Here is a 12,614-nt window from a genome sequence, read left to right on the forward strand (position 1 = left end):
ATAAATAGTTTGATTCAAATTAGTTAGCTCTTTCTGTTTGTTTCTTATATAAACTACTAATTTATTACTGGTTAATTTGCTTAGATCATTCAGTTTTGAAACTTACCCCTTATACATATAGTGGATTTGGTACTAAAAGTCTAAAAGACAGAGAGAAATTGCAAGTGGTTCGTACGTACAAAATACTATCAGTACTTTTTGAAAGTTATAACTCAATCAGCCCAATTATATATGTTCTTCTATGAGTGTCCGTCTACTCATCCTCCACTCCAAAATCCTAGTTACTTCTTGTCTGAAACCAACTTTGCCATTTTGGTCGCCTTAGAATTGTAGATAAGTATATACTTTTTTTTTTCATTTAATTTTGTGGAAATTGGTTATTCACAATTACATTGTTGACAAAATAATATAATAAGAAGAGGTCAATTTAATGTAACAAGGTCAAGATGGTTAATATAGTCAATCTCCTTTGACAACCAAAGACTGGTGAGGGACTCTCTTGATGTCAACAAAGGTAGAGTAGTCTCTGGTCATAGGTTGCTTCCATGGCTCTCCATCCATTTGCATAAACGCATCTTTCCATTCTCCTCCTCTTATCTCTAGCCGTATCGCAGCCGCCTGTACGTAAAACCCCATTCGTTTGTGTATGGTCAAACCGTCAAAGGCAACAAATATTTGAATTTAATGAACTTCTCCTAAACAAAATGAATAAATCTAGACGTTTAAACTAGTCACATTCTCATCCCCATTTTCAAACGAGATTTTTAATTAAAAAGACATCCATATATGAGAAGGAATTTGGGAATATTTAAGTCAAAACACTTTTTTTTTGTCGACCGCTACTTGTGATGGGATATTATATCCTATGACCTATTCGGTCTTGCAAATTGACAGGACCGCTAAAGACTAGTTCATAATAAGCTATAATTAAAAAAGACGACCTAAAGTCTAGTTTTTGCGGCCCACACAACGGTTAGTAGATAGATAACATGTTTGGTGGATCTGATCTGACCCTGATTGTGTTTATGATCTAAGACAACCGGTATGGTTCTGATAGATCAGATTGCTAGTTAGAAACTTAGAATTGAAGTACCTGTGCAATGTGCTTGGCAGAGATGAGTTCAACCATAACGAAGGAAGCATGCCATCCTTGCTTTAACCCAAAGATCTCAAGCAACCCATCATCGGCTGATGCTTCCACAAAGCCTCTCTGTTACGTACACCTCAAGAAAGCGTTGAGAAGAATATCCAAACAATAAGAAGAACTAATTAGTGAGAGAAGAAACAGGCTGGTGTTTACCTTGTCGAGATAATCTTGTTTGAGATGTCCCCAAGGGTTTCTTCCACTTCCATAGCTATGTAGATTCAATGCAACAACTGCTCTTATACTGTCCCAAAAACCAAAAAAACCGCACATGTTTACTTCGAAACAAAATTGATTAGGTCGTTTGTCTTATTTGTTGTGTCCTTGTTTCAATTCTGTTGATACCTTTTGGGAACTGGTACTTTCTCCCACTCGGATGAGTCCATCTTTTTTATATGCAATGTCATAATGTTCTTGAGACCCCTACACCCCCCAAAAATTACAAACCGATTTAGATCACAATTTGAGGTTGTAACATATGTTGTCTTGGTATTAGTATAAACCTTAAACCGGGGTCGTTTATGCAGTGCGTGAGGAACCAACCCTGAGAGCAACCATATCCCGAATATATAATCTGCAATAACAAAACATTAGCTTCTTTCTTGATAAAAACAAAAAAAATGTTTTGAGAAAACTATCAAGCTCTCTCAAGAGATTTTGGTATTACCTTATTGGCGATAGGGCCATTCGCAAGGTAAGGCTTTTCATTGCGCAAATGGTGAAAACCGTAAGCCACTTGAGCATCCATTCCTATACTAAAGTAATTATAGAAAACTCCTTCATAGCCGTTCGTCGATGGATGCATCTCTCCCTCTATCTCCAAACTCTGAAACATAAAGATTAACTAAATTAACAACCCAAAGACTAATTTATTATCACAAAGGAGCTTTCGTTTTGTGTATTTAATGAAAATCAAAACCTGGTGGTCAATGTAACATTCTTGTGTAGACTTTAAAGAATAAGGAGGATCCACAATTTCACCATAAGGCATTGTAATCAAAATATTCCAACTGCATCAAATATTTTCAACATCAAGAACAGAGCGATGGTTCATATCACGCTTTCTCGATCAGTACTAAATTTTACCTATCTAGACGGCTTATGGGAGCAACACTTGCCCTATGAAGAGTACGTTTTATCGCAGACTTCCACGCAAATGGGAACGAACCTCCCTGAAAACATCAACATTATAAACCCTAATTACAACAGAGCTTTTCATAAGATTTATATTAGGTAACGTTTAAAGACAGTAACTTTGTTATACTTTTACTCACCCATCCAAAGCTTCTGGAGAGATCGTTTCCGGTTCCTAGTGGCATAATAGAAACGGGAGGAACAGGTTGCCGGTTTTGTACATTAAGTTCACCTAGACAACCTAGAACCCAACCAACGGTTCCATCTCCACCTGCAACCTGTAATGAGTGATCAAACCAGTGGCAATAAAAACAAACATATTCTAAAAAAATTTGGATTAAAGATTTAAAAAAGAGTACGTACCACAATTCTCATCTTTTCACGAATATCTTTAGCACATTCGTCTCCTCGAGAAGCAAATGCCTCTAAGCAACCCAATCCATATCGAATAAACTCGTTAGGCTTCACTTCCGTTAAATCAAACACCTGCAAGAAAAAGTTCACAATCTTTGTGTACAAAAACATCTTTGTGTACGTAAGATTGAATAATTAAGAATTGTGTAAAACCTGTTCTTCGCCGATAAGATTTTGGAGACGTTCTTTAATGATAGGACCTTGACGACCACCACTTTTAGGGTTAACGAAGACCATGAGAGGAACTTCAGGGGTGAGATCATCTAACGGTTGTGGTGCTACGGAGGAGGAAGCGGCGGCTGAAGGGGAATCGTCTTTACGGAGGATACAATCGAGGATAGCGAGGCGGAGATATTTAGGAAGCATAACTCTATGACGAAGCTCTTCTTTAGAGACTCTTATGCTCGCGAGATTTACCAATAATGAGACTTTCAATGAATCCAGAGATGAATGTCTCGGAATCATCCTCGCCGTTAAATCTCCGATCACCGGCGGTGAGTCCATCTCTCTCTCTCTCGGTCTCCCAAAGAAAAAAAAAAAGATTGAAACTTTTTTTAAAACCAACAATCAAAAATATGAAATTTTGAAATACACAACAAGATTGAGATTTCTGGGTTTTTTTGTGTGAAATTATAATAAAGCTTTGAATCTTTGTTTGCTTTTTGATCAAAAGAAGAAGAAGATTGAAACAGAGGATTTGTTCTGTTTGTTCTGTTTCGACCGTTGAGCTTTTTTTCAGGACATATATTATTACACTACAATTCCTACTAAAATATGTTGTTATTTATATTGGGCCTATTGGGCTTGTACAAGTTGTTAAGATTTGCTTCCGAGAGTATTGTCAACATGTTGTGAGGAGCTTCCACCTTCTGATGATGATAGGCTTTGACAAAGACTATCCTCCCAAAGCCATGAATGAGGAGTTTTCAGTAAAAGGTATTTGACTTGATGCAGGCTCTGCCAAGACAACATTGTAAACCTCTCCAATGCAAACTTCTAATCATAGCAACCGTCAACTCTTCTTTGATGTTTTTTTTTGAGAGTATAATCAAAATTGGAATCTACAGGATTTTGCACTGTCCACAGGCACAGAAGAATGTCCACTAACAACATCTTATGAAGTACTCTAAAGAACAAACAACTTAAAACTGTGCCCGCGAGACTTTTTTAATTATGGTTAGGTCTGTTCACAAGGGGTATTCTATTGGGCTGGGCCTTTCATATTTTAGTAAGGCCCATTTTGTTTTATCATGGTCTTAATCACAGGGAGTACTTGTATCTCGTTGACCAACCAAAAAGTCTCGTTTTTTTTTTCTTTCCCCCGAGACATTTTTCTGAAAGATTGAGACTTTTTTTGAAGGTAAGCTCAAACTTGTCTTCATTGTCTCTATGTTTGTTAATTTTAGTTTCTTGAATTATCAAAAGGTTGGGGTTCTTAGGGCATTGCAAACCTTTGAAGTGTAGAGGTCTCCTTAGAAACTTGTAACTTGGATTGCGTTGACTATTTTTTTTTGTTTTTTTGTTTTTTTTTTCTGGGAATCGGATTCGGGGAAATTTGAAATCTTTATTTCTAGCTGATGATGTATTTGATAAGAACAACAATGCCATAGTTTAGTCTAGCTAGTAGCTACAACTGTTTCATGTGTGTGATGTGATGTCATATCTGAGATCGATTTCAATGGAGTTTTAACAAGACACTAGAGCAAATCTTTTTGGTTGATAGTTAATTTATAAAATTCAAGTTAATTTGTCTGGAAGTAAGTAAGAAAAAAGTTGATTTTTTTGGCCTTAACTCATCTGTGGTTGTGCAAAAGTTTTGTATTTTTTGAGTGAGTGAGTGAGTTAATGCTGATATGTTCTCCGTGATGAGATTCTTAGATGTCAGATTTCCAAGTGTTGCTAGAGACATTCACATATCCTGCTGATTCAGCTCCCTTTAAGAGTTGTCATGCCTCTACCATCGTTGAGGTTTTTTCCTTGCTTCGAATCTTTTTATAGTTTTAGTGATTGATGGTTTGAGTCCCAGAGTTTCAGCTGTTTTTGTATACCTTTTTTTGTGAAAAAGGTTGATAAAGATCATTTTTTGACTGCGTATTTTGGTGGAACCACGGAAGGAGCACCTGATGTTAAAATCTGGTTGCAGCATTTCAAGGTAGAGTTGATAGATAAGATAGACTTCTCTAGCTATGTCATTCAGAGTGTTGGAATCATAATGATGTGTGATTACTCAGGATGGTCAATGGGATTCACCTGTTATGGTTGATAAAGAGCCAGGAGTTCCAATGTGGAACCCTGTCTTGTTCAAACTTCCTTCTCAAGAGCTCTTATTGTTCTACAAAATCGGCCAGGAGGTTCAAAAGTATGGTGTCCGTCCTCTCAATTAAACGAGTATATTACTCTTTTGTTCTGTTACATTTCTCTGATCTGTTTAGTGCTTTGGTGAAATGCTCAGATGGAGCGGTTGGATGAAACGATCTTATGATAAAGGTAGAACCTGGAGTGCAAGAGAACAGCTTCCTCCCGGGATTCTCGGACCAATTAAAAACAAGGTCCTTGTTGCATTGCACAGACTAGATTACTCGATAAAGATTAAACCTTTTTGTATTGGTTAGAAACTTGAGCTTTCTTTCTTCTCCAGCCTATTTTGCTTGAAGATGGGACTCTTCTTTGTGGATCATCTGTTGAAAGTTGGAATTCTTGGGGAGCGTGGATGGAGGTTCTTTAAAACTATATGGTTTGATTTCTGTATTAGTAGAGTCTGCTACAATGGTTTTACATTGATATGTGTTGGTACAGGTCACTTCAGACGCTGGTAGATCATGGAGAAAGCAAGGGCCAATATACATCCAAGGCAAGAGTCTTAGCGTGATCCAACCTGTTCCATACCAAACCGCAGCGGGAAAATTAAGGGTTTTACTTAGATCCTTCACTGGCATTGACAGAATCTGTATCTCAGAGTCTTCAGATGGTGGTGAGAACTGGAGTTTTGCAGTACCAACTGTTCTCCCAAACCCAAATTCAGGTTTCTTGAAACTGAAACAAAACATATTTTATAAATAGTCTTCGCTTTAACGTGATTTTATTAATGAGAATATTGATATAGGTATCGATGGAGTCAAGCTAAAAGATGGTAGGCTAGTGCTTGCTTACAACACAGACTCAAGAGGTATACTCAAAGTAGGAGTTTCTTTAGACGATGGTGACTCTTGGACCGATGTTTTAACGTTGGAGGACTCTCCGGGAATGGAGTTTTCGTATCCGGCGGTTATACAAGCTGATGACGGGAATGTACACATCACCTATACATATAACAGGACACAGATTAAGGTATTTTAGTCAAGACATTTAAAATGTGGATTAACAAAAACTTTTGGCTTCTTTTGATGCTTTTTTTTATTAGTTCAATGAATAACTTTGAGTGGTCTCAATACGCAGCATGTTGTGCTCAAGACTGCGACATATATCGATTCGAAGCCATACCGACATGGTGAAGCATGAGGAAGACACGTGGGTTTGGGTTTGTACGAACCACAACATTAAATTAATTCAGCAAATTTGAGGTCGACTTTGTTTTTGTTTTGTGTGAACCACTGATGATGTGAAGTGTGACTTTCCTCTTACGGAAGAACAAAGAAATGTTCTCTTTCTTGACTTGTAAGTTATGGATTGATCGATTCCATCTTGAGTTTGTAAAGTTGGTACTACTAGTTGATGAATATTATTATTATTGAAGGAGATATTAAAAATTATGTAGTGATCATATAAGTTAGAGATTTACTTTATCATACGTATATATCGTGGATTTGTTTTGCGAAAAAAGATTCGATCATTAATGGATTTTTATGTAAGAATTATTTAAATAATTGTAGACTATGGTCCAAAACTAATAATGAAAGGAAATACTTCGTTGTCGGTATAGTTGAGTTGTGTATTAAATTTGGTTGTGACTTAACAAAAAAAAATAAAGGAGAATTGGGTGTGATTGATGGATACCATTTATTTTATTTCTAAAAAGGAAAATAAGTAACATACCATGTCGTCGATTACTTATTTCCATATTCGAACATATCATTTACTATCATTTGTACCGTTAACATTATTAGTGAATAAAAAGAATTGAGAACATCATTAGAAAAATATGTCAATCTTTGGGTTTCTGCAACTGTGCAACACCACCATCCGATTCCGAACGTCATGTTTAGGAACGGTTACGATTGCATAAAAGATCATACTATAAAACATATATATTTGTATATCAATAAGATAAAACCGCCTAACTAGCCGCAAATAGAATACAGAAAATACCATGGCTTATGTATTATTACGACCAGCCCCGTAATAAATAGTAGTTTAAATACGAATGTGTCTAGACAAAAAAAAAAAAAAAAAAGGGTATGTGTGTCTAGGTACACTGCAATAGTGCAATATATAACGGCAAACCATTTTGTTATTTTTTATAACAATTTTTGTTTTGTTTCGGTTTACTTCCTTGCTAAAACATATTGTACTATAATTTATGTATGTGGTCGAGAGAAGTGTGTATTTTAATGCATGTGCCGCGTTGGGATACTTTCAGAAATACGCAAACGTATATCAATCTTTTTTTTTTGTCGCCATATCAGTCTTATTATTATTTTTACGAACAAAAAATAAGGTACCGACTAAAAGAAAATAAAGAATTGTAATACTGCAATAACACTTTTAGAGAAGTTAATGGAATGAATCCAATGTGCTACATGCCCGGCGGGAATTTCGGGAGTTGTAACCTTTTGATTGATGATCGCAGCAACACTTTTTAATTTGTCTTTGTTTACTGCAGATGATATATATATATTCATATGTTATTGCACCGTAGATAAGCCCACATGCATTGATGGCCAAAAGAACAAAAACAAAGCTATTTTATATTCAAAGTATACAAACAATCGAAAAAGTTCAGTTACATACTTTTTATATATGTATCGTTGACGTGCTTGTATATATTGTGAATGTGCCAAATACAAATAGATCAAATAATTGTATAAATTTCCAGACATGTTCCAACTCGATATAATGGGAAACAAGTGTGCAAGAGCCATGATGGGACCAATTATTTAATAAAGTATTTAGATCATGTTCTAGTCAATGTTTATAAGCTGATCTCTCGTTTCGGTTAGCTAGATATTGGTCGATAATTAAATGTCTCAAACTGTATAGAACATTTGTGCTAAATTTGATGTTAATCTCTCGATATATATATATATATATATACATAATAGAAAATGAAAAAGAATATGAATTACTGTATAATTACAAACTTAATCGATTTTTTACTTTAGATATACATATATAAATACAAAATTTTGAGTTTTTTTTTAGTTTTTGATATTTTATTTTCCAAATAAATTTGACGTTGAAAGTACATTCTCCCTTTGTAAAGATTCTATTTATACTATATATAATACTAATTTGTATGGATTTCTATTAAATTGAAAAATAAATATGGATTTTTTTTTTGTGTGGTTGCGATGGTCCCTTGGGCACTGAATAAATAATCACCTAATTTTTTGTTTCATGTAATGAATGTGCCTAAAGATAAGCATCAAGGAAGGCCATATGATCCAAATAAATCAAACACACACACTTAGCATTTATTTCTATTTTGCGTTATTATTTATTCAATACATTATCCAGCATATAGTATTATTATGAAGACACAACTGAAATGTATTTTGTTAAATGCTCTTACATTAATGCATATGAAAAGTATAGTTACTTTACATGGGTCATATACCATACGAAGTGGGAAAAAAAACTGAAGAGGGTCATAAGGGTATTTGAATTGCATTATGAAGCCGATGAGTTTTTAATTTTTTATTATGATTCGTGTTTTTACTCAAACTTTAACTTTATTATAAACTTGAAAGGACATAATCAATATGTATATTATAATGATTAAAGAAGGCGGAAATGTTCAAAGTATGGTTACTACCCAAAAAATTGGTGCAGTGGCGGCTCTATGTGTACATATACGATATGGCAATGGGAAAAATATTCCAAGTAGTATGGTGTTATGGTGGACAGAAGATAAGTAAGACTTCTTCACCACTTTATGATGCGAACAATGTTGCCTCAGTATTTGATTCCAATTGCTTCTGTTCATAGCAAGTATAGCAGCCTACCAACCAACTTCTAGAAAGTTCTTACACGCATATATAGATATAGATCATAGTTTGACCTCTATCGAACCAATCTTTATAAACGATTTATATAAGATGAGAAGACATCAAGAACACAATTTTTTTTTTTTTTTTTGACAAAACATCAAGAACACAAATATGGTTAGTTTAAATGGTGAAATGACCAAGGATATATATATGATTAGTCTGATGGTTGAATCCTCGATGTCATCAATGAATCTTTCTTGATATGCGATCTCCCATGTTGGAGTAAAAGAAATGTGATCTCATACCCCGTTAAAATAGTAATAAATGCTTCCGTTTAATCTTAGTGAAAGCTATGAGTTATGACAAGTATTTACAATAATATGGTAACAAAATCATTAGTAATGTGAAATCGTAGTAGTAAACTAATGTGAAATATATTGTTTTAATTGTATTAGTTTTAAAATAAACATTTTTTAAATTGTAGAGGACATCTAAATCTCCGCCTTATTGATTGTGATGGAAGTAGGGGATAAGGTCAATGGGAGACATGAGTTATTATAATGTGAAAGCCTTAATTTCACTTAAAGGAAAGAAACCAATATTCATCTTTTTTTGCTTGATTTTTTTCTTTTTAATGTTTATTTTTTAAAATTGGCATATTATGAGGAGTATCCCTTTCCCATTTTCTAAGCCACCAGAATAGTAACGAACAGAAGAAAAACAAAATTAACATTTTAGAGCGAAGTCAAATGTTAAGTTTGTTTACCTCTAACTCCAACTATTTATCTTTAAAGTACGATCTCGTTAGTATCTAACACCAAGGCCAAATGGATCGAATGAAATTATAAATCGATGGTTAACATTTAAATGTTCAATACAACCTATGTGTTTGAGTTAATTTCAATGTTTTATAATAAAAATAACTTGTAAAACTTATCAACTTGTCTTACATATGTGCGTATTAATTTGTTTCCTCTATTTGTTTTGACCTGTAAGTTCACTTTAAAAAAACAAATTGACCATGTATTATATTATTTTTGACTATATGTTTTTGTGACAATTAAAATTTTAAAATTTAAGAAAGATTTACACAAACAAAGGTAGCTATATTATCACTAATTTTTTCATTTATATATTTATACTGTATACTTTTCGCAGTTCCTGCATATATCCATCTATAATTTATATATCAATAAATTTCGAGTATTGCAGGAATATTTTCAACATCCGACGTCATACCGGTTCATAATTTTTATTCATGTTAATAATAATGAACAATATAATTAGAGTTTCCGACGTCCGGATAATTGACTTGCTTGATAGATTAAAATAATAAGAGAGAGAGAGAGAGAAAGAGTTGGGTATGAGAAGTGAAAAGAACACTTTTGTTTTGAGTGATTGGTTGTGTTGGGTAAAAGCTTGACCTAGAAGATGACACGATGGTGCTCAAAATGTGTAAACAAATTTCACACAAGTGCATGTGTAACTAAAGCAGTTAAAAATCATTAGTATAAAACAAGGAAAAATGATTAAATCTTTATGTTTCTTCTTTACTTTATTTTCCTTTCTCATCATTTCATTCTTCCATTCATCTATCATTCAGACTTTGTGAGAAAGCGAGAAAGTCTAAGTAAAAGCTTTCATCTTTTTGATCAAATCCATCATCTTTACTTTCTCAATGCGCACCGACAACGTTTTTGACTTCAAATACAAAAGTAGAACTCGTGTGTGAAAAGCAAGATTCTTTCTTTCTTTCTGATATAATGTTTATATTACACACACATGTATATCTAGTTTGTAATCATAATATCCAGATATTGCTTCCGAAAGAATCATATACGCATAAATTAAACAACATGTTTCTTTTCTAATTCCAAAAGATACATACACAAAAAAAAAAAACCCTATGTTATTATGGAGTAATTTAATTATAAACATGATCAATGCCACTTAACATGTCTCATGCTGTCATGCAATAAAATATATGCACACGTATGGAAATTCCATAAAATTAGAAAACCTTTTTTTCAAAGTTGTAGCGTGCATAAAAGGTTTGTTTGACTTTGTTTCTTGTTTAAAGAAATGAAATTGGAAACAAAAAGCCTTTTTCACATCGTAATGAACCGAGAACGATAAAGTAAAACTTATAATTTGATGCTAATAATTAGGAAAAAAGGTGATTGTCGAAGAAGCAATATCACGCGTTGGCCTTTTTCACCCGCACCACCAATCTCATCTTCACTTCTTTTCATAACGATTAAAATACTTTTAACATACTAGTTTACGAGATAAGAATCACCAGAATCATTGCATCTTGGTGTAGCTGATGCATTTTTTCTTTTCTTTCATAAAAGTATGTTTTTTTACAATGTTTTTACGTATATGTAAAAAAATATGACTGAACTGAACAGTTACATACTAATAAATATGTTAAGTCTATAAGGTTAATCTAATTTTTAACATTTTGATATAGAAAAGATTTCAAAACTTTCGAGATAACAATATATAAATAAATAAGTAGTTATGTCGAGGAGAAGAAAATGCGTAAAGGGAAAGGGAAGAGAGAGCATGCGTTGCCAAAAGGGGACATCATAATTTTCGTGGCCTTTTAAGGTATTTTATTAATTAATTATCCCATTAATTAAAGTGTTTCTTGATTAATTTATTAGCTTACCGAAAAGTAGATTTATTTTTCTATTATTATTAACAAATGCTCACCAAAAGTAGTAATTTTTTATTATTAGTAACGTAACTCCGTAAGATATCAAAAAGTAGTACTAATACATGTACACAATATAAATCAAAACTATCAAGTGTAGTATGATAAAATTAATATTGTTATACAGAGTAAATATAATATTGATATCGACGTGTACTTTTAGCTTAGCAGACGATCATTTGATTTGAGTGAATCTCACATATTACGTATACGACTATTTTAATTTACTTATGTCAACCACGTATAATACGACTTTAGTTTAGGGTAACAACAGAGAAGCTCACATCTAAAAGGTAGAAGAAACACGTTTATTATTGAACACACACATCTAAAAGCCAACATTACGAAATTCTACATTATATACTCGAATTATATAGAGCGATTAAAACAAATCTTTAGATTTTGTGGAAAACCCAAGAAATGAGGTTTAAGCATGGAAATAAAAGCTAGTAATAATAAAAACATAGTTAGAACTTAGTAGTAATTAGTAAATAGTCTTATTGTTTTTTCTTTTCTTTTCGACGGATAGAAGAAAGTAATACTAGTTTTAAGCTTTTACTCGAAAGAAAATAATGAGAGTCACGACAGCTTTTTATTTTTATTGAGCACACGAGAAAACATAGATAATCATATAGTTACTTTACTATCTCGCATCCTAACCAAGATAATCATATACTCTTTTTGTCTCACAAAGATTGATGTTTTGGGATATTTTTTTGTCCCACAAAGATTGATGTTTTGTAGATTTTAAGAAGTAATCATTGAAAATATTTAAATTTTTGAATTGCTATTGGTTTATTTTTTCTCTCTCTACCAAAAAGTAATTATAAATTAATTTACAAATAAAAACTAAAATTTTTCTTAAAATGTGTGAAAATGTCAAAACATCAATCTTTGTGAGACAGAGGGAGTAAATACATAGGAAACAAATTAAGGGAACCTTTTTAAAAGATACAAATGCACTGAGTTGAGCAGATATATCTTTCTTTTGCTATAATGTCTAACTTATTCCAAAATAAAAAACATTTATCGCAAAAACCATAAACTAACCATCCAT

General features: G+C 33.0%; 2 protein-coding genes across 3 annotated transcripts; one reads left to right on the top strand and one right to left on the bottom strand.

The window, feature by feature from the left end:
• Window positions 1-327: 327 nt before the first annotated feature.
• Window positions 328-3,449, bottom strand: LOC104734743 (diacylglycerol kinase 4-like). The gene is made up of 11 exons (XM_010454383.3): window positions 2,846-3,449; window positions 2,642-2,764; window positions 2,419-2,556; window positions 2,231-2,316; window positions 2,064-2,154; window positions 1,812-1,970; window positions 1,648-1,718; window positions 1,490-1,567; window positions 1,301-1,388; window positions 1,094-1,210; window positions 328-618 (listed from the first exon to the last, which is right to left on the bottom strand). Exons 1-11 carry the CDS (start codon window positions 3,194-3,196, stop codon window positions 460-462), a joined length of 1,461 nt encoding a protein of 486 aa, XP_010452685.1. The 5' UTR covers window positions 3,197-3,449; the 3' UTR covers window positions 328-459.
• Window positions 3,450-3,937: 488 nt separating this feature from the next.
• LOC104734751 (uncharacterized) lies at window positions 3,938-6,438 on the top strand. Of its 2 annotated transcripts, none has more exons than XM_010454395.3 (9): window positions 3,938-4,052; window positions 4,571-4,660; window positions 4,758-4,844; window positions 4,924-5,051; window positions 5,145-5,241; window positions 5,331-5,408; window positions 5,489-5,714; window positions 5,796-6,019; window positions 6,128-6,438. In XM_010454395.3, the coding sequence occupies exons 2-9, from the start codon at window positions 4,571-4,573 to the stop codon at window positions 6,188-6,190; spliced, it is 993 nt and encodes a 330-aa protein (XP_010452697.2). In that variant the 5' UTR covers window positions 3,938-4,052; the 3' UTR covers window positions 6,191-6,438. The 2 variants fall into 2 exon arrangements, with proteins under 2 accessions (XP_010452697.2, XP_087346535.1); XM_087490409.1 differs by lacking the exon at window positions 3,938-4,052 and adding an exon at window positions 4,055-4,158.
• The last annotated feature ends 6,176 nt before the right edge of the window (window positions 6,439-12,614 follow it).

The sequence above is a fragment of the Camelina sativa genome, chromosome 2 (genome assembly GCF_030686135.1).
Source record: "Camelina sativa cultivar CO46 ecotype springtype chromosome 2, ASM3068613v1".
Classification (NCBI taxonomy): Eukaryota; Viridiplantae; Streptophyta; class Magnoliopsida; order Brassicales; family Brassicaceae; genus Camelina; species Camelina sativa.